This window comes from Salvia splendens, chromosome 5 (assembly GCF_004379255.2).
Source record: "Salvia splendens isolate huo1 chromosome 5, SspV2, whole genome shotgun sequence".
Classification (NCBI taxonomy): domain Eukaryota; kingdom Viridiplantae; phylum Streptophyta; class Magnoliopsida; order Lamiales; family Lamiaceae; genus Salvia; species Salvia splendens.
In genome coordinates, this window is record NC_056036.1 from 5,829,271 (window position 1) to 5,851,439 (window position 22,169).

General features: G+C 36.4%; 2 protein-coding genes and 1 non-coding gene across 14 annotated transcripts; all 3 read right to left on the reverse strand.

Moving 5' to 3' along the window:
• Nucleotides 1-1,905: 1,905 nt before the first annotated feature.
• Nucleotides 1,906-6,941, reverse strand: LOC121803487 (protoheme IX farnesyltransferase, mitochondrial-like). 3 transcript variants are annotated; one of them, XM_042203145.1, is made up of 7 exons: nucleotides 5,993-6,941; nucleotides 5,553-5,682; nucleotides 4,554-4,691; nucleotides 4,304-4,437; nucleotides 3,701-3,826; nucleotides 2,964-3,067; nucleotides 1,906-2,412 (listed from the first exon to the last, which is right to left on the reverse strand). In XM_042203145.1, exons 2-7 carry the CDS (start codon nucleotides 5,586-5,588, stop codon nucleotides 2,045-2,047), a joined length of 906 nt encoding a protein of 301 aa, XP_042059079.1. In that variant the 5' UTR covers nucleotides 5,589-5,682; nucleotides 5,993-6,941; the 3' UTR covers nucleotides 1,906-2,044. The 3 variants fall into 3 exon arrangements, with proteins under 3 accessions (XP_042059079.1, XP_042059078.1, XP_042059080.1); XM_042203144.1 differs by having other exon boundaries at nucleotides 5,553-5,593; nucleotides 5,993-6,939; XM_042203146.1 differs by lacking the exons at nucleotides 5,553-5,682; nucleotides 5,993-6,941 and having other exon boundaries at nucleotides 4,304-4,447; nucleotides 4,554-4,679.
• A 582-nt stretch (nucleotides 6,942-7,523) lies between these two features.
• On the reverse strand, nucleotides 7,524-17,626 carry LOC121804410 (F-box/LRR-repeat protein At4g14103-like). Of its 10 annotated transcripts, none has more exons than XM_042203948.1 (7): nucleotides 17,492-17,626; nucleotides 17,273-17,393; nucleotides 14,077-16,742; nucleotides 12,502-13,514; nucleotides 9,280-9,444; nucleotides 8,020-8,393; nucleotides 7,524-7,870 (listed from the first exon to the last, which is right to left on the reverse strand). In XM_042203948.1, exons 4-7 carry the CDS (start codon nucleotides 13,456-13,458, stop codon nucleotides 7,828-7,830), a joined length of 1,539 nt encoding a protein of 512 aa, XP_042059882.1. In that variant the 5' UTR covers nucleotides 13,459-13,514; nucleotides 14,077-16,742; nucleotides 17,273-17,393; nucleotides 17,492-17,626; the 3' UTR covers nucleotides 7,524-7,827. The 10 variants fall into 10 exon arrangements, with proteins under 10 accessions (XP_042059882.1, XP_042059881.1, XP_042059878.1 ...); XM_042203947.1 differs by adding an exon at nucleotides 16,938-16,982 and having other exon boundaries at nucleotides 17,273-17,620; XM_042203944.1 differs by having other exon boundaries at nucleotides 14,077-17,393.
• A 4,101-nt stretch (nucleotides 17,627-21,727) lies between these two features.
• On the reverse strand, nucleotides 21,728-21,798 carry TRNAG-GCC. The gene has a single exon. It is a non-coding gene; the product is annotated as a tRNA-Gly (tRNA).
• Nucleotides 21,799-22,169: the final 371 nt, after the last annotated feature.

Consider the following 22,169-nt stretch of genomic DNA (forward strand, 5'->3'; position numbering starts at 1 on the left):
CTGATATAAACGTCATATTTTGTGTTGTGGGGAATAAAATTAATTCAGTATACCAACTATAATTAAAATTTTGTTTAATCTAGAAAATTAAATTTTATATATTTGTATATTTTGCTTTAACTTGTTTATTTGGTCTGTGTTTTGCTCGATTTTGACGGTGACATAAAAAATTGATTGCTAACCCATTTTTTAAGAAAACAATATTTTGAAATTGGGACCACAGTCAACTAATATAAAAATCATTACTCCGTCTACGATTTAAAGTCTCACTTTGGTGCGAATTTTAAGAAATATGAAGAAAAATATATTGAAAAAGTTAGTAATATGTAAGTCTCAATTTATATATTGATTTTATAATAAAATGTGAGTGTAATGAGTAAGTAGAAAATGAGATTCATTTACTAAAAATGAAAAAAAAAAGTAAATGTAGACATTATTTTGTGAACGGACCAAAATAGCAAATTATTTCATTAGACGAGGGCATAGTACACACTAATCCAAATATTGGACGACATTGTGTTCTCCAATTTTTTTCTGCTCTCATAGGAGCGACGGAAGTCACGTGTGTTTAACGTTTCGATGAAGATTCCCAACAACTTTTGGTAGACTTAGGGCTGCAGTTATAATTAGAGGGAAATGAGAAAATGGAGTGAAGGGATTTGACAATTAGGGCTCGATTTACGTATCTACAATTCAAAGATAATTTTTGGTGTTATTTATTTATTTTTTATCATGGCGGGATTAGTATACTAATCGGGTCAAAAATGAAATGACTATAAAATTTTTATGTCACCGTCAAAATCGGGCAAAAAAACAGACCAAATCAAACAATCAAGGACACGGATGTCTAAGCTTCGTGGTCTAGACCAAAATCATAAAAACAAGCACATGACCAAAAATGAACTATAGTATTTAGACTAAAGGCCCAAAATGGTCCCTAACATTTGGCGTTTTTTTTATTTTGGTCCAAAACATTATCTTTTGGATTATTCGGTCCCTCACATTTGAAATCGGAGTCAATTTAGTCCTAAATTGACGGAATTGGTTAAAATTGACGGAATGCCACAGTCAACACGATTTTAGTTGATTTTGACCAGATTAATAGTTATAACTATGTTTTATTAATGGCTAATACCTAATTAACCTAATTAATCAAAAACTTAAAAATGTAAAATTTAAACATGAAATAAAAAAAAGCTCGAATCTCTTCTTCGCTTCATAAACGAGCGTAACAATGCCCTCATCCTGCATCAGATGCTGCTGCTTCGTCGACCACTCCAGCGCTATCAACACGTCTTCCTGCGCCAACGTCTCACTATCCGGCACGTGCATCGCTAGATAGCACAGCAGTATGAACGACGAACTTGTTCAGCGCCGCCGCCGCCTCGCAGCTCACCTCCGATATTGTGCATTTGGCTAGGCATTTGATTGTCCATGGGGTGATCGGCGACGCCGTTATGCTTTTCCTCTGTTTCGTTGCTTTTACGGTTAGGGTTAGAGTTTGAATTCGCCATTACAAGCGAGTGGATCGATTGTTTGTTGGTGGCGATGGCGTATTTGTTGTGCTCAGAGATGGTTTCGAAGGCGAGGTGGCTGACGAGGAGGCGGATGACGTTGTGCTGTGCGTCGCTTTTCCTCTAAAATTTTGATTTTTTTTATTTTCATGTTTAAATTTTACATTTTTAAGTTTTTGATTAATTAGGTTAATTAGGTATTAGCCATTAATAAAACATAGTTATAACTATTAATTTGGTCAAAATCAACTAAAATCGCGTTGACTGTGACATTCCGTCAATTTTAACCAATTCCGTCAATTTAGGACTAAATTGACTCCGATTTCAAATGTGAGGGACCGAATAATCCAAAAGATAATGTTTTGGACCAAAATAAAAAAAACGCCAAATGTTAGGGACCATTTTGGGCCTTTAGTCTAGTATTTATCGTCACCATCAAACAAAAAGTTTCCGCAAATTATGCTATGCGTCTCGTACATATGTGTAAAATTCCACAATCAACTTCTTCACAAGTACACAGATACAACATCTTAGTTGCTGATGTATGGCGCTGGTAAGAATGGAAAAGGAGCGACAGAGCCATATGCTACCGGAGGTCGTGATGAAGCAGGTCTTCCGTTTTTCCGGGTGGAAGATCTGGTCCGGTCTCCATCTAAGGAGGACGATGATGGCAGCTCAGCTAATTGATTTGAATTCTCCACAGTAGCAGACAGCTCGTTATCATAACACCGGTGTACTAGGAGCCCACCCATGAACACGGGAAGATAAAGGAGGCTGGCATGGAACATCCTTCGTGCATTTTTTGTTGTACGGTTGAACAAAAATAATCCTGCAGTGGAACTGATTGCAAGAGCAAGTAGTGTCGACTCCACACAGAACCACCCTGATGCAATACCCCCTGCAGTCAGCCAACATCCAGATTTACATTAATTTAGGTGGTATGTATAGAGAAGATGGAACATAATACAGTCAATCATGACAAACTCAGGAAAGGTTGGGACAAGGAAATGGACAAAGATGTAATAAATTTAGGTTAATCAAAATATGGAATTGTGTAATATCTAGGATCATGTATTTGCAATTTTTGCACATACGCAACAAAAACAGATGCATTGACAGGTTATTGAGGCTGGGTCTGATGGGTTGGAGACCAAATATTTCCAATTTCAAATAAATTAAGTATAGCCACTGGTTTACATAGGAAATCATACTGATCAACTAAGCTGATAATGAAACTATGCAGTGGATAGAGGGTGAGTGAGGCTTAGTTAGGGTCCAATACTCAAAGCTCTCCCCTCCCCTCCACTCCACTTTTCATGTTTTTCTTTTTCAAATAGAATTTGATAGTGATGTTGGGTTGAAGAGGAACCCTGTACAAGCAAGTGGATGTGGGCAACAAACAAAAAGTATCACATCAGACTATAACCAAGTCAGTCAATAACAACTTACAGTCATAAGCCAGGTAACCCAACGGAAGCAAATAAAGACAGTTCCTCAGTGCAACCCAGGCTGTTCTGTAGCCAGAAGGATCAGCAAGTGAGAACATCTTGAACCTAATATGGAAAACAAGGAAGGACTTAGAAGGAACAATCATTAGATATAGAAATGCCCATAAGCAGAGATTCAGTTTATCATGAAGCATATCCCATTCTTAGATGTAAGAGTACATCAACATATCATTACTCTTAGTAGTAGTACTAACTAAGAACAATACCATGATTTTTAGTATCATATTATGATTTTGTAAATGGTTCAATTATACTCGGTCAAAAAAGGAGCAATAAGGTCATCCAAAAAAGGAGCAATAAGGTTCAATTAGTACTCCCTCCATGCTCCATCCCAACTAAGTTGAGTCAAAAGTCAAAACTTTTGGGAACGGAGATTAAGAAATTGTGTTGAAAAGTAGGAGAGATGAATAAAGTAGGAAAGATAAAGAGAGAGTAAGGTATGTGATGGAATAAAATAAGAGTGATTGGAAGTTTTGTTTTTTTTCAAAAAAAAAGGAAATGACTCAACTTAGTTGGGACATCCCAAAAAGGAATATGACTCAACTTAGTTGGGACGGAGGGAGTAATATAATAATGAATTAGTGAAAGTTTATACTTAGGCTCTGTTGTAACTGCTACATCAAACATCATCGATAACTTGTTCATTGTATAAAGCCAGTGACATTCAGGACCACATACCCTCCACCGGCATAATCCTTGCGACATAAGTATGCAAGGGCCATGAAATGAGGTAGTTGCCAAAAATATAGAGCAGCAGGAAGCATCATTGAATTCAGTGAGATCTGGCCAGAAGCTGCAGCCCACCTGAGACAGAAAAAATAAGTATCAGCCAATCTATTATACTATCTAATAATTTCCATAGTAAGTTTCGTCAACGAGATAAATTGTGGTTTCAAGAGTTAAGAAAATCATTATTGAAGGAACATTGTTTAACGAACTTTTGTTTATGGGTGACTAATGTCTGAAAAACTAATCTTTACTGACTACAGATGTCATTTATCTTAGCGCCAGCGATGTACAAATTTTACTAGTAGCTATCGGTTTTATTATTTTACTGATATAAAATTATTAATTTTGTATTACAAACAAAGGTGATTCATAGTTTGTGGGAAGAAAGGACCAGGATTGTGTGTAGATAGCAGAAAACAAAATCATTGCAATAAAAAGTAGAAAAAGGTAAGGCACAGATTGTTTTGAAAAATATAATCGCCACGCAATAAAATCTATGTCATGCCATTAATCTGAGGTGCACCTAGGTGCCCTATGAACGTGGAATCTTACCCAAGGAGAGGTGGGATTGCACCAACTATAGCTCCAACCCAGGTGTTTACTGGATGAATTTGTTTTAGAGGAGTATATACAAATGCATAGAGGACAAGATTGGAAGCTGCAAGGCCTGCTGCCAGCATATTAGCCTGCAAAAACCTTGTTTCACATCATCAGTCTTCCACACCACTTATACTTGCATGAGAACAATGAACCAGAAAGCATTTTAATACACTTATTAAACAAGTTAGGAGACCATGATCACCTCGCAAGCCAGCAGAGCAGTGCCTGCTATACCCATAGAAGATGCCCACATAACCGCATGAGGTCTGGTAATACGCCCGGATGGTAGTGGTCTTAATCTGGTTCTATTCATCCTTGCATCATTTTTAACCTCAAACACCTGGGGGACCAAAATAGAGCAATAAAATAAGTAAGTTTATAGCAAAGATGAAGTGGAAGCTAGTGACAAAAATGCCACACATTTTTTGGTCATATGTTTCATTATAATGATTACTATACATTTACTTGGGATGAGTCTAAGAGAAAATCGAGCATTCCGTGTTATCTATGTCCTAATTTATGCAGGCATTAGATCTAATACTAATGAAAATAGTCGTACAATTTTATGAACATTGCTCTTCTATTTGTTATAGTAACATTTCATACTCTTATCCGTATTAGATATTATGTTCATACAGTAAACACAATTGCTGCCAAATTCAATAGTACCTTACATATTTGTATCTACCGTTTCTTTCACTATCAATAGCGAGCTACGATGCCAAGACAAAGACTAAATCCATATTTACACGTTATATTAGTTAGAGAGATGCAAAAAGATTGAATTGCTCTCACACATTTATCGTGTGATTCACCCTGCCCCTAGGTTGTGGTTAAAAAATGCCATGGCATGAAGCACTTCGAGTGAGATCAGAACTGTCATACTTGATGGTTGATGGATGCATTTTAGAGACTAAAGACAGATTGCATATCGACAAATATAGCTATTTCACGATAGATTCAGGCTCCCATTAAGTCACTATTGAATGTCCATTTCCTAATTTGAAGGTGTATTCATAGCTATCAAGACTGAACCTCCACAGTCCACATGGAGCATATAAGGAAAAGCATCCCAATAACAATACTTCAAAGCATAAAAACTTAGGGAATGAAATGTGTTTAAAAGATAATTAGTGTGTAATGCATCTCCATTCTCTATCTATTAAAGTAAGCTAATAGTTAAACGAAAATGAGACCACACCTGGTTTAAGGAGTTAGCCGCAGCTGCAACCATCATGGTTCCTGCACATGTGCAGCAAAGGCCGAGTTAGTCAATCGAACTACCGCTTCCAAGAATATATCCAGTACCAGAGGTGGCCACGACAAGCATGCTGAGTATAATCGTAGAAGAATGAGATTTATACAATTCAATCCGAAAATAGTAGCTATGAATTCATTCTCTTCCTCTTCTGTACACTAGAGAAGCCATTGCTCTTATATCATAAAAAAAACTACCGGAAGTTCCACAACATAGAAGAATTAGGTACCCAAAATCAGCTTTCCAAAATTATCCAGCAAACTTATTGTTACTGCCCCTATATCCAAACCCAATGCTGTACAATTCATATGAACAAATAAACCACACAAACAAACAGGCGGATGAAAAGACATACGCGACGAAAATAAAACAAAATTGATCACCTTAATCGAGCTTTGGAGAGCTCCCAATAGCATCTGCTGTAGTGCCTAACCAAGTCAGCCTTGGGGTAAATTCCACGAATGTACGTCATGGGAGATAATATCCGCCATTTGTACCCGGAAAAAAAATGTTTCCCGTGATAAAATTTCACCCGGCCGGGTGATTTGAAAGTTAAAATCACCCGACCGGGTGTTCTCTCTGGACGACTCCTGTCTTAAATATTTCACCCGGCCGGGTGTTTTGAAACTGGAAATTCACCCGATTGGGTGTTTTCAATAAAACACGCATGAGAGTAACGCGTGTATTGTATACACGCAAGACACTTTCGCGTGTTTGGTTTACGCGTCTTTCCCATCACTGGAGATGTTTTTTTTCCCGGGCACAAATGGCGGATATCATCTCCCATGACGTACGTTCGTGGAATTTAGCCGTCAGCCTTGCCCGCCGACGCGGATGCCACCAAACCAACGGCTGGAGGCGTGGCGATGCACCGATCATCGGGCCCGGATTGAGACCAAGTCACAGGATCCGCGGCTGACGTGGACTCAGGGGCGGTGGAATTGGATCGAGCGAGGGCCCCATGGCTGTGAGATGTGCGGAGGAAGAGAAACGGAGAAGGATTGGAGTTTAGGCGAGTGAGTTACTTCTCCACATTGGACAGCGAGTTCGATCCAACGCAATCGGAAAATGATTTGGTCACAGCGGATGAAGACAGCTAATGGGCCCATATCTCAACCCGGTTTATAAAACCGGGTTGGGCCCTTTTTACTGGGCAAAGGCCCATGATTTTGTGACTTGACCTGTTCAACTGCTTAGATTAAGTATTAAAAAAATATTTTCAACATAAGGTGAAATAATCTTGCGCTTAGCCTAATTACAAAATAAATAATAGTCATAATTTTTACTGCCAAATCTTGAACATGCTGTTATATCAAATTTGGAGAGTGGCATCCGTAAAGAAACCTACATATATGAAAAAAAATAAAAAATCAAATTTGGACAGTGTGAATTTGTGGACTTTGGAGAAGGTAAGACATCAACTGCACTACCTTCTTACGAGATTGTTGATTTATCCCTTCATACTAAGACTGACGGAACCACTTATAACTAGGAGTATTTGATGTAGATTTTGAATTATAGTAAACTTTTTTTATGTATATCATGAAACATCATTATCTAAATTACATTGTTACTCGATGAGACTTTTGAGGAGGTGATGGCGCCAATCGAGTAAACATTTTCGTTGGAGGTTAACTCGAATAGTAAGATTTGTTTGCCTGATATAGCTGATTTCTTGACATTGCTCAAATAGGTTATAGTCCTTGTTATTGAAGCAAGATGAACAAAAACTTGTCACTTTCATCTTTCTCACGATTAATTTTATTTGCATAATATTTACATGGTAAGCCGGGCATGTTATTTATTTATTGAATTTCTTGCTCAACATGTGCATACCATAAAGACATACCAGAGATTGCAAGACATGTGCATTCATTTTCACCAAAATTAAACTCAAGATAATCAAAAGGTGAGAAATACAATAGACCAGCAAGAATACTAATACCAATATCACAGAGTTTCAACAATACCAAACAATTATAAACAACACTGCTTAACAACAAAAAAATAACACAAACACGCCAAGATAGCTCGTGCTCGAGTCTAGATGGCGACAGAATATCCAAAAGGTTTAATATAATCGTAAGCTATAAATAATAATGTGACCTTATAAATAGCTAGTTTTTGTTTTGATGATACAGATGAGCAATTAGAAGAAAATCTACTCATGATGTTTCTCTGGATGTCTGGATCATCGCAACATTCATGGACGCACACCTCATTTTCCTCTCACCAAGCGAGCAGATTTCTTCGCTGCAATTCTGTCGATAGGAATAGAGAGCAGATGTGAATTTTGTGACCATAACATGTCAGGGGGATTATTTTCACACAGCATAATCTCTATCACTACAGTTTCAAATTAGGTATGGAGTTAGTACTTCTTCAAGTTATAAACAATAAAGAACTGTACCTGATGCTTCTTCTTAATCTAATCTTCGATATACCAGTCTCTGTCACTACGCTCAAACCACATTTCCCATAAACAAGCTTAATCAACTCCTTTCTTCCAGAAGCAGAGGCTGAACTGATGGACACTGAAACTGCTTCAGACGCTAACTGAACTTCATGCAATGCATAAAACCTCTCGAGATTCAGTCTTTGTTCCTTTTGAATGATATTTATCTTCTCTAGAGACTTTCCATTTTGAAGGAAGAACTTGATAAGTTCTGTAAAGTTTACTGGATCACGGCACGCAACAATCTCAATTTCTTTTAAGTTGTGCGACAAACATGGGACGTCCACTTCTCGGGACATCCAATGGCTTATCCTCGAGGACTGAAGCATCTGAACCATATTAGTTTCAGAATAAGTATAGTGAAAGAATGATTTGAGCTCAAAAGGTGTAGCACATATAGAATATATTTTCATAGAAACAAGATCCAGTATAAGTTTAAACCTATCTTTTTTCTATAAAAGAACAAGATCATTATACCTGTATATATAAGAGGGTTTAGATATCATAATTGATTAAAAGGTTCTATATGAACTGGATCACAAATTCATTCAATAAATAGTGGGCGAAAAAAATATCAACAGTTTGTTACAGACTAGTTGTGCAGTTGTAGTACTAATTAATCAGCATTACAGGCTCAGAGAATTTACCATGCAACGAAGGCACACGGCAGTTCCAGACCAACAACTCGAGTGGTTTCATTCAGATAAATTGAAAATAAAGTATACGTAGCATGAAATTGTCAATCATCTTACAATATGCCATGTAGCTTATTATTGGTAACACAACCCTAGTATGGGTGAGGCAGGGTCCAAATTCCTACCTCTTAAAAACAATCCGTTCTAAGTAAGCAAATAAGCTCAAGGAATCAATCACCTTGATGAAAAACAGTACCAAGCAGATAATTTGTCCCGTCAAAATTCAGAATGGCAAAGAATATAATCCACGACTAATTAAAACTTACAACATGTTTTAACTGCCCCTCACGAGCTAAAACTAGAGAAAAGGAATACAGATAATGATGTCAAGAAACATTGAATACATGATTGAGTGAAGGTGCTACACCAAAATCTACCTTTCTTTTCCATTTCAACCCATTCGGTGAAAAGGCATCCCCATGTTCAACTCTACCCAACTCTTAATTATGAACATACAGTATCAATATTTCAAATACCCCCAAAACCTCCCATACCAAACAATGTAACTATTAGCATGTACCTGAATAAATTGGATGCATAGAGCTTCAAGATTTGGAGAATGTTGGAGTAACTTTATCAGACCCTCAACATGGTCCACAATGCCTTTCATATCAATCTTCAAGCACCTTAGACTGTCAAAAGGACTGAATTTGCGACCATATCCACATAATTCAGGAGAGAAGTACTAACAAAGAAGAATGAACATGATAAGTTATAAGTAGATAAGACAAGTAATTACAGATATCAATATCCATTACCAACTTGTAGACAATTTATAGGGCATTGCTGGAAGTGAAACACACCATTAAACATAACCAACCATAACCCCAAAGATGGCATTTTACAAAAAAATAAGGTATGTAAGTTTAGAGACTTTGCCCTCAGGGATCTTAAATAGTTTTTGCAATCTGGAGCCCACAAGAATCTTTAGGCTTAACGTCCTCAGAAGACCCGAGGTTCTAGATATTTCAAAATTGCTTCTGTATGAAGTGCTAGCATATGGAGGATTTTAATTACGACCCAATCCATATATAAGTGTATATATATAAATAGGGTTGTGATCCCCTAAAGAACCACCCTTATATAATAAGAACTAAGAACCATTTACATTAGTTTTTTAATCTAGTGGCATTCATTCATGCCATGTAACTATTAATTAATGCACCCTACGTCCCATGACAATACACTTTTGGGATGACATGGGACTTAATGCACAATTAGTAAAGTATGACTGAGTAGAAAGAAAAAGTGATTGGAGTATTGTTAGTAACTTAGTGGAGAATGGGCCCACCTCATCAGAGAGAGCAAAAGTTCTAAAAATAGAAGTGGACTATTTTTATGGGACAGACCAAAATAGAAAGAATGTCTATTTTAATGGGATGAGGGGACTATTAATTTCAAATTATTTTAATGCGAAAAGGGTACAATTGTCCATAAAAGCTTACTAGCTAAGGTAGTTACGGTATATCCTAAATATATGGAATAAAAATGTCAATGTGTATACCGATATGTGTGTGACATAGACTGATACTAAACATGTACAATATACTGATGTAGATGTGTATACTACTAATATTGATTATAGTGTGTGACGTTATGGCATATATTGATATTGTGTGTGATTAAACTTATATTTACATATATAATATTGCTATATTATAGTCTATAGATATGATGGTATTTTATGATTTTTGAAAATATATCAAATTGGTTGATCTGAACATATGCAATGAGAATGTCATTAGATTTCTTATAAAATTACCTTGAATTTGATATATTTTGTAATAATAATTTAAATAAGGAGAGTTATATGAATTCAAAGTTTGAGATATTTTTTAGAAGAGAAAGTGCTTAGCTTTAACTAAATGCCACATACATTTTTCTCCCTATTCTACCCTTTGCTTGCGGTCTCTTAAAAATTTCTGTATTATTAAATCTACACCTTCTATGTTATAGTCCAATCGTCCAGATTGGTTCTAAGTTCTCATTTTAATAATAACTCTCAAAAGATCCCATTCCTATACATAAGCATGCTAAGTGTAAGTGTGTAACCAAACAGGGGACTGCAAGTTCTCTGCAAATGACCCGAAATTCAATAGATATATGTGTGACTGATACAATCCCACATCGGTTTCACACGAAAGTGTTAATAGCATATAAGAGGGAGTCAACCCTTTACCTTTGACCATAGTTTTGGGTTAAGTTAGGGCTTCCTATCTTATCAATGCTTATCAATTTGGTGCGGTGAACGTGGATCCCGATGTCCTACGGAAAGGGGCTACCGTAGGTGTGACCAAAGGGGTGCCACCGAAAAATGTGGGCCCGAAGGAAAAGGGCAGCAAAGGGAATGGTGGGCCCGTGGCTTTGGGTTTGCCACCCGGTGTGTGCCGTCCATGGACGTCCGGTTTAAAAGAGGGATGGATTGATACGATCCCACATCGGTTTCACACGAAAGTGTGAATAGCATATAAGAGGGAGTCAACCCTTTACCTTTGACCATGGTTTTGGGTTAAGTTAGGGCTTCCTATCTTATCAATGCTTATCAGTGTTGTCAAAATGTCGTTTGGGTCGCTCGGGTCGCAAGGGTCGCAGCCAGCACCGCCCCAACTTGGGTGGGTTGATCGAGATACGGGGTCGCGGCTGGGGCGACGGGGGCGATTGGGTCGAGCCGGAGTCGATACTGTGGGTCGCAGTCAAGTGGAGAAGAAAGAAAATAGAAGATGAACAGTCCCTATAATATTTAAATACTCCTATACTAAATGGAATACAACTTTTACTCTCCTAGATTACATAAATGATTTAGTGGTGCAGGGCTGCTGGCACGTTTTCCTATAGTAATTAATAGGCAGTCTCTCTCTCTCTCATTACTCATAAACAAGAGTAATATTTAACACATTCTCCATCTCTGTCTTACTCGGCTCTCCATTTCTAACAAATGTTTAATTAATATTTCATAGGCAATTATGCATCTCTCTTTCTTTATAAGCTGCTGTTATATAAATACATTACCTATATTATAATAAGAGCACAAACCTATTTACAACTTAGTTATATTAATAGGGTGAAATGGTAGGTCAATAAAAATAAAAGTTCAGCGTGTTATGCAATTTTTGCACCATTACCACGTTTGATTGGTGGGGCGCACGACCCGGTCGACTCATCGCCCCGCGACCCAAAATTTCACTCAATCGCCCCGGTGCGACCCGCGACCCTAACAACACTGATGCTTATCAGTGACGTTGACAATGGCTGTTATGGAATCATGATACTAATAACACTATACATGAAGCACATCCAATACAATTAACATTTGCATGTAATGGAACTCCATGAGATATATTCCCTTTATATCTAGCATGTTGAACATAATGGTGCGTATGAAATTAATCCAAAATCATTCAATAAGAAGTTTATATCATGGATATCATAAGTACTAAAAAATATGCTCAGTCACTCAAGCTGCACAAAAAGATCATTAACATGTAATTTACATCCCTATTACATGACCTGCAGGCTGCAACATTAATCCTTCAATCTTATTTTTAAATGATACTACATTATTAAACAGTCGAAATTTATCTCAAATAATATGATCACATAAAACTGAAAAGATCACATGACATGAAAATGTCAAATTATATGTCACAAGTATCATATAAAATAAAAATTAGATAAACATTTTAATAGTAATCAGAGCAATAATATTAGTTTATAACTAGTATATCATTAAATTTACACATACCAGGACAAAATTTGGTGATACTGACAACTCTTCCACATGACGAATTCCTGAAATCATTGTACCTAAGTCTACAGATAAGCCCCCTGGATTATTTTGATTTCGAAGTTTAATCGATGCATTCTTCAAAAAAAACATATCTGAGTATTGACAAAGACGTATCACTGGCCCACTATAGTAGAAAGAAACAAGGTTAGGTGTATGAAGTTCCAGTTTACCCTGAAACATACACATATGTCCCCACCAATAAGGACCATCGTTTACAAAGTTCAAATTCCTTAGCCTCTTGGCTGAAATCTTGAGAAACTTTATAATCCGAAAACAACAACGTTCCAGAGATAAATTCTCAAGAACACCACAATCACTTAACACTTCCTTGGCTATATCAGCATCAGGAAAGTGAACTCCAACCAAATTCAGGGTTTTGAGATTCCAAAACCCTAACGGATAATTGTACTTAACCAGACTATTCACATTATGTATGAATGCATCAACATGAGCATGTAGATAACTATAAATTGGACACCGCCGGATTCCATATCCAGAAGAAATATTAACTTCTTGGACATTTCTCACAAAACAAAGACAAAAAAGCGACTGAAGCTGATAAGCATTAAAGTAATCACAGTGGAGCCGCAATCTAAAGATGGGTGAGAAATCTCTCATTCTGAAAGCCCACTTGACAACTGAGCAAAATTTTATCATGCATTCATCATAACTCAAAGCTAAGCATTGCTCCTGGTTCCAGAAATCTCTAAAGTCAAAGTTTAAGTATGGTAATGAATCCGGAATGTATCTCCATTTTCTTGAAAGCAAACTGGTTTTCGTAGCTTCAGTAACGCTGAGAAATGATAGAATGTGGTACAGGATATCACTGTGCAGATTACTTAGCCAGTCATGTTCAATGATTTTTTCATTCTCAGGTTGTGAACATTTTAAAATTTTATGAGCAAACCCCATTTGTTAAATGCAGCAGCAAAGATGTTTACGAGATCCAGCAAATAGTGCACTTATCCCTGCAAACAATAGAAGAGCTTATGTATTCAGCAAAAAGATTTTTGTTTACTACTCACGATAAAAAATAAAAATACCCTTAGCAAGAACTGAGTCCAGGAAAAGAATTCCTGTAAAAATTTCTCAGCCAGAGATAATACAAAAATTCAGATAAAATACATGCTTTACTTTCTCATATGTGTCAACTAAGTTTTTTGGGAGAAGCATATGATATTCACATTTCTATAACTTGATCACATTACACTATCGTTATACCATTAGTACAATTCCCCAAACAAACTCAACATAGACAACCAAATTGCCAAATGCAGATAAGAAAGATTCAGCAGATACATATCCAAGCCTGATGTGAGCAGCGATAACAGATGCGGGTTGACAACATATATATTCAACGAATTATAAAGGTTAAGGTAGTGATGAATTTATAAACAATAAAAAAAACAACATTTCATATTGAACAAAAAAATGTTTGAATCAAAGGAATCTTAAATTCGATGCAAATGCATAATTATTTGTACAATTAAATGATTCGATAAGATATTTACTTAACAACAAGACACTCACCCCAAAAAGGAAAAACTATTCCGCCTTCTCGAGAAAACCTAAATGGGGAGAGAGGGGACGGAGGAGAAAATTTAGCCAATTGAGTGGTGGCAGTAATGAGGTTTTTCCATTCATTTAATATGCCCAAGGAAGGAAAATTATGACAACTCAGATACAGCCCCTCACCTAAAAGTTACTATAGAAAAGAATATTGCATACGCCAACTAAATAAATAAAAAAGCAGGATTGTGAAATAAGGAAGAAAAATTGACATGGATCATGGTATTCCCTACCAAGATGTATAACACACATGTGGTATCATGCATGTAACCAATACGCCATATTATTTCGTTACTAAAGCAGTTGCACTACTCCATTTTAATCTAATCAGCAAATACTAGTCAAAACCAACAAATCATCTGAGACCATAAACCATTCTGATTATTTATATCAATGTCACCAATAATGTGCTTTACTAAATGAAGAAAGAAAATCCTCTGCGTATATTTCGGATCCTAGAGATGTTTATTGTTGCCATAGAATCTCAATGGTTAAAATTGAATATATCAGGGTTTATTCTGGGAAAAAATGACAATCCAAAAAGTAATACTCCCTCCCAAAGAGTATGAACATTTGGTTCGGCACGGGTTTTAATGCATAATTGGAAAAGTAAGAGAGAGAGATAGAACGAAAAAGTTTTTAAAGTATTGTAGTGGAGAATGGGTTCCACCTCATTACAGAGAAAGAAGTTTCCAGAATTAGAAAGTTCATACTTTTCAGGGACGGACTAAAAAGGAAATAGTTCATACTTTTCAGGGACGGACTAAAAAGGAAATAGTTCATATTTTTCAGGGACGAAGAGAGTACTAGTATATAAAGAAACTATCAAATGTCATTCAAATACAAAAGACATCTGCCAAGTATTTTAAATTTATTATTAGGTAGGATGGTACCAAAACATGCAAGATACAATCTAATTTTAATTTTAGCACTTGCATTTGTAGCCGTGAAAATTGAAGAGAGCAATGTGTATCATACAAATCAAGGCATGATTAAGGTATGTAAAAACTTTCGCATATAAGCATTTAGTGTCATGATTTAATAACTAAGAGCTATCTGTGTTATAGCCGAGTATACAACTTAGTTTGGCTTTTGTAATAATATGTCCTAGTAAGCTCATCATCTATTGGATAAAAATATAGGGAAAGTAGAAAGAACTCCTTTAGTAGTAGTAAAACTAGAAAATGCCTGATAGAGAGAGAGGGGAAAAAAGAGGAAATGTAAACTATAGTTGGAGAACGAACATGAAACTATTGGCATAAAGTTTGGGTCTCTATTAGCATAATTTTGGAATCCTTGAATACCTAGTTTATCTCTTGTTATGTAAATATCTATACATAGCACCCTTGTTAGAGAAGGGAAGTGTGCAGAAAAAGTAGGAATCAAGTTAGACTAAAGCTACTCTATCTCATTTTGGATCATTATTTGCATGTTTTTGTTTAATTCTCTACAGCTAATAATAAAAATGATCCTTTTCTATACTTTCTTGTCTCTGAACTCCATCAAATATGAAGTAATTTACATTTAATACAACTTAGAGTCCCCTACATGTAACTCACCACTGTATCCACTGCCACTAAATACCGTCACAATCATACATTCAGAGGTCCAGAACGACCACAACTTCAAGAAGATAGATGCCAATGATTCACAGACATGCTAGAGATGTAGATTCAAGTACTAAGTAAGTTTTAGCACTTCTAAATCAAGATCAGTAGATATATGAACGCCCAATCAGAGCTTGCTTCGAGCCTCATTTCAGTGCTTCTTTTCACTTGACATTCAAACTCTACATCCTTGTGTATTTCAACATTGCTATTGTTTTAGGTTGTCAGCAATGATATAGATTACAAAGCTTGCTTCTTTTCCTTTTTTTTAACTTGGCTGTTGCACAAACTTCCAGAAATACCTGCAGATTTTCTTTATTCTTCATCCGGAAATAAGTGAAGAACTCACCAGTCGAGATATAACACAATCATAGAATTTACGAGTATAAGAAGAATATTATTGTTAATCAAAGTTAAAATGCTTCCGGATATGGTAGTACATCTATTAGAATGTACCCCCCCCCCCTCTCAAGTAACAAAACCAAAACAGAAATGGAAACTCATTGGTTGTGTCCTCAATATAAAAATTTGAAAATTATTGCCAATAATATATATTCTGTTTACAAAGAGAAGCGAAGCAGTGTCCACATACCTTAGCAACAAGAGTGGACAGAGTCGAAGCCTTCTCATTATAAAGCCTGATCAACTTCCAGGACTAAGTGGTTTCTTGTATTCACCTTTATGCCCATGATGTAAACGTAGAAGGCTGATTAAGACATAATCCAAAGAGACTTTATCAGCACAGTGAAGCAACATGAGTGGTCCAATGTTGCAGAAAAACAACAAGTCTGGCACACAAATTATGAGCTCAGAATTATAACAGCCTACAACCCAAAATTTCTCATGATCATACAGGTTCGTGATTGTTAGGTTCTTGAGACTACTGCCTGAACCATTAATCTATTCGATATCTCTGACTTGGCAATCTTATAAGTAACATTCTTGGCCTGCACCATTAATCCAGCTCCTGAGCAGTGTAATTACAGTCAAGAAAGCAAAGTTCTGGAACCTTCTTGCCGGCTGCAACATGAAGGAGCCCATTTAGCTGCTTCATTATAGTGTTATCAGTATAATTTGAAGTAAGGCCCAATCAATAAAATCCCAAAATTTACAGCGTGGCTCCAAAACCACGAACTTGTTCATCACATTATGCTTCACAGACCAATAAATGTTGACGTTTAGCAGTTTAAGAAAAGCATCGAAACCCAAGCATACCTCCATCTTATTTACAGCAAGCTGTCAATCTAATCCACACAACACCTAGAAAATTAATGTGAAAAAGCATGAGTTTGGTATTCTTAATCTGTTGTATAGCGGAAACCATTTGCATGACCAAATTCAAGCATCCATAAAACCCGGCCTTACAATCCCACAAATTCAAGTATGCCCCCTGAAGTTCTTATAATCCCCCATTTTCAAACCAGTTAATCTTTTGCATTCAAAGATCTTAGCCCTGAGACCATTCCTTCCACTGCACAATTATCAAATTACTGCAACAATTAATCAAAAAAACGATTCCGTGACACGAAAAATGGGGATAGTTAAGTTACATTTATCCTGGTAGTGCCATAGTCAGGATCGGAAGATTCTGATAACAAAGTAGCGGCGGCGAAAAGCACCAATAAAAGAGGGGCCCAAATCGAGCCCAACCGCACCATGCTCCTTGCCATCCTGTTATGATATGCGCATATGCCGTCCATGTAATGCCGACTTAATCATCAAATAAATGCAATGCAGAAATTCGGAATGCGATGAAGATATAAGAAAACCAGTTCGATTACGATCGGGAGAGTTGAACAAGTCGTCGTCGTCAGTCCGAATTGCAATAAGGGGATGGCTTACTGGCCTAAGGATGTGTTTGAATTGTTTAAATGGTATTTACCCATGTAGTGTTTGAATTGTCGTATAATTATTCGGTGTGGCCTATTCATACGGCAAGGGCCCGTTGTAATAGGGCAAGAAAAGGGTGTATGTATTACTATCAACAAAATTTCAGTGATAGCAATAAAATATCAATCTTAAAGTAACTGAAATTACTAATATAGCCTTCAGATTCAATATACTATAAAAGTCTGAGGATAGTTTTGGAATTTCACACTATAAAGTGGTAGTATATAGCATATCAAACATATGTTATTAAAGACTATAGATAATATATCATCAATTCAAACACCATAAATAGAATTAGAAAACCAAAAAAAACATTGTTGCAAAATGATTGTGCTCTTATCTAAATGAAATATAAACTCCAATTCAAACACACCCTAAATGTTCTATTTTTCTCACTTGTATATATAAATTTTAAATGATACGTGAGTGGAGTGAGTTAGTGGAATGTGTGGTCTCTTTACCGTTTATAGTAATTATGAACCGGGACTCCTATTCGCGGACGGACCAAAATGGAAAAACATGACTCCTATTCGCGGAAAGATGTAGTACTTCGGACCCATTTGATAAGATTACGAGCTTCATGTGAGATAAGATTTTTTCTAGAAAAGAAATTATCTAAATTTGATGGTATTAAAGAACAGTGGTTTAATTTAATAAATTAATGGGTTATATAAACATGGTTAAAATTACTTCTTCCGAATGCCATTAAATGTCCTATTTTTCCTTTTTCGTTCGTCCACCAATTAATGTTTCATTTCACTTTTACTATATTTGGCAAGTGAACTCTACATTCCACTAACTCATTCTATTCATATTTTTATTATAGACCAATATATAAAAGTAGGCTCCACATTCCACTAACTTTTCTACCTACTTTACTACATAAATTCAAACAATTTCTTAAAACTCGTGTCGGTCAAATATGAGGTATTTAATCATGGACGGAGAGAGTATAATTTTGGCAAGATTGAGGCAAGCCCTTGTCTTATATAGGGCTTTTAGTTAAGCTTAAATATGATATTGTATCAAACAATTAGAAATGTTCATATATAATTCTCTATCTTGATGTTACCATCTTATTAAACACATCCTTCACATATATGGATAGTCACGTCATAATAGTCAAATACCCTCCTACTAAATAATTTTATAATTTAATTCCAGATATATTTTAGTGTTTATTTCCGACACTTTATATAGCAATAATTTGTTTTTTTAAATACATTTTTAGACCTTAAATTTTTTGCTCATATAGTACTTTTTAAATATTTAATTGTGTTTACGCAGAGCATCTCCAATGCACGGATGTCCCACTCGGACATCCACTAGGACTTCCCAAAAACACCTCCTGCCACTCATTAGGACTTCACATCCCACTGCCACGTCACTAGGACTTCCCCTGCACAATCCGCCCTCCCCATCGCCCTTCCCACTAGGACTTCCCGCAATAAAAAAAAATCACAAATTCACAAATAAAGCAATTTACGTTTACGGAAATAAAATTTCAACACGAATACGAACGGGAAAAATTAACAACTTCATTAAAAAAAACATACATGATTCGAAAAAAAAAATACTTTATAATAAAACAAAAAAAATTAATCACATCAACGTCAAGTGGTGCGAATGAAATGAAGTTCAACGAGCCGTATATATAGAGTTTAAAAAAAAATTAATACCGGACGTCCGACCCACGCCACAATGGCGGACGTCCGCCCGCCCGTCGCCCGGACGTCCGAGGTCATCCGACGTCCTTACGGGATGTCCGTATCCGAGTTGCTTCGTTACAATGGCGGACGTCCCGGTCGCCCGTCGCGGATGTCCGACCGGATGTCCGCCATTGGAGATGCTCTTATATGATTCTTAATAATAAAAAAAAACTTATATTCCAATTTTGTTGTTAGCTTTTTAGCCCAATTAGCTAGAAACCCGAACGTTATAGAGTCATATAGATAACTTATGAATAATAAAATTTTAGTCCGATTAGCCCACGTCCAATGAGAATTCGTCCAAAACTCAAATGGGTTGATGCAATGACGGGGCTACTACTATCTAATAACATACATCTCAAAAAACGGTTATCAAGATAATGCATGACTAGTTTTTTTTTCCGATGCAATGCAAATGCTCAAAGAGAATAATAGATGGCGAGCAAAGGAAACGAACATGTCACAAGCAGTCTAAATAACACTGCAACAAAGAGGCAACACAAGCAAATGATATGGCAAAAAACTACGCTCGGGCCAGCACCAATCAAGGGACAAACCGAAGAGCAACACACATACGAAGATGATGCATTTCATGACGAGGCTCCATTGCATCAACATCTTTTCATGATTGTGGTGTTAAGCGTAACACAAGATGATCAAAGACAGAACTAAAGATGACTGAAGAGAGTTGAAGACACAAGTAGGCACAACATGTGATTCTCTCAAAAACTAGAAATCATTAAAACCCTGCATTCATGTATAGCAGCATTGGATAACTATTATCAAGGAATTGAAAGTCTTGAGTAGTTAGCGTGCTGCTTCTTCCATATAAGGACACGAAGCTGCATTGCATCCTACATCCGACTCCTTACACTTTAATATTTGACGAAGAAGAAAACATGAATATGATATACTTTCTGATATTAAACATATATGAAACCACATTGCATTCAAAATCTTCAAATTGCAGAAACGGCTACCTTTTTGAAAGTGCGATCACAAGCGCGTGTTTGTGATACGAAGTAAGAGATCATAGTTGCCGTTTTCAGATTGCTCTTCCTCAATCCTTTTTGCTGAGGCCACTACGGATTCACTGCAATATTCCAACTCGATTAATTGGAGTGTTGGGATTTCTCCAATGCCGCTAGGGATTTCCTCTAGATACCAGCAGTTATCTACACAGAGATGGCGGAGTCTAGGAAAGTTGGTCTCATCGGCTATCCAATGCACAAGACTCAAATGTTCAAGACGTAGAAACTGCAAAGAACAGAACACATCTCCATCTGCTACCTCCCACTCTTCATCACATGTCTCCTCGTCGCTTTCAAACGCATCTCCATCTGCTACCTCCCACTCCGCATTACATGTTAAACTTGCATGCACTTATCGTCAGCACTTCCAGCTTATGTAGTGCACACAAAGTTCTCATCACTCCTGAATTTATCACACACCCATTCACTTCCAATTTTCTGATATTACAAGGAAATAAAACTTTGGAACGACAATGGGAACCATCTGGAGTTCTGATAAAATTGCATGTTAATGTTTTGAGTCTGTGAAGATAGCTAAGATCAACTTCCATGGTTGTAGACCGAAAGTCATCACCAATCGCCAACTTCTTGATATTTGGAATGCTTTTGAAGAAACCATCCCTAGTTGATGCCTTAGTTACAATCGTAGTCGAAATCATTTGCAGCTTCTTCAGAACACTATTGTTCATTTCCTCATCTTTCAACAGCTCAAACACATACACCTTGAGATTTCTTAACTCAGAGAGCTGCTGCAGAGAAGTAGCTTTGTCGAGGAGGGATTGGAGCTGTGGATTGCTTTCAGCAACAATCCATCGTGTTTGTTGAGGATCAAGGATTCCTTCAAGAATGGTGATGAGGGGTTGAAGATTGTAAGCCATTTTTCTGATCTCAACAATTGTTTCAAATTGAAAGTGAACAATAAAAGATGATTGATCACATCAACTGAAATTCCTCACAACCAGCTCATTGTTGACCTTGAACAAACAATATCAAATTGTTATTTGATAGGAGGAATATATCAATTATGATTTGGCAAAGTAACATGCTACGATGTTGTTAAACTGAGATGTGATCTTGACAGAAGTGTCCATCGCAACAATTCGTAATAATAATAAAATAAAATAGTGGGGGTTAGTAAATGAAAAATCATACGGAGTAATAATAATAAAATAAAATAAATGAAAAATCGTAATAATAATAAAATAAAATAGGGTTAGTAAATGAAAAATCGTAATAATAATAAAATAAAATAAAATAGTGGGGGGGTTAGTAAATGAAAAATAATGTGCTCAGATAGAACTTAGATATCTTCAACATATATATATCAGAGGGAGTGGGTAACCCACCACACATTAAAGTGGTTCATCACAGCAAATGCACCAGCCGGGAATCGAACCCGGGTCTGTACCGTGGCAGGGTACTATTCTACCACTAGACCACCGGTGCCATTGCTTAAAAGGTTTGTATATTCATTATTTCCATACATAACTAATTTTATCAAAACAATTTAAATTGTGCCGCTATCGTATTGTGTCGATGATTTTCTTATCGTCTCGTGTACAGATTTAGCCTTATAATGTCTTTGTAGAATCCAAAGACATATATGTACCATGAAAATTTAAAAGAAAACCATTAATAGAATTATAAGAGGAAACAACATAAATGGTCTTGAACCATGAATAAATTGTCATTTCATTCCAATCTTCGTTCCATAGTATAAAGAATGGCCTAATTGTAATTGACATGTCCTAGTCCATTGGAACTAAAATGTAGTTTTTCAGCGTAGATTAGATATTTTAGTTGCGCAGATGAATGCT

Excerpts from the sequence above, each read along its gene's own strand:
- LOC121804410 (XM_042203948.1), bottom strand. The coding sequence starts at position 13,458 with ATGGGGTTTGCTCATAAAATTTTAAAATGTTCACAACCTGAGAATGAA. Across the intron at positions 8,394-9,279 it reads TATGCATCCAATTTATTCAG|ATGCTTCAGTCCTCGAGGAT; the intron begins GTACATGCTAAT and ends AATATGGTTCAG. Across the intron at positions 7,871-8,019 it reads AGATTAAGAAGAAGCATCAG|AATTGCAGCGAAGAAATCTG; the intron begins GTACAGTTCTTT and ends TCCTATCGACAG.
- LOC121803487 (XM_042203145.1), bottom strand. The coding sequence starts at position 5,588 with ATGATGGTTGCAGCTGCGGCTAACTCCTTAAACCAG. Across the intron at positions 3,827-4,303 it reads GCAATCCCACCTCTCCTTGG|GTGGGCTGCAGCTTCTGGCC; the intron begins GTAAGATTCCAC and ends TTTCTGTCTCAG. Across the intron at positions 3,068-3,700 it reads AAGGATTATGCCGGTGGAGG|GTTCAAGATGTTCTCACTTG; the intron begins GTATGTGGTCCT and ends TTTCCATATTAG.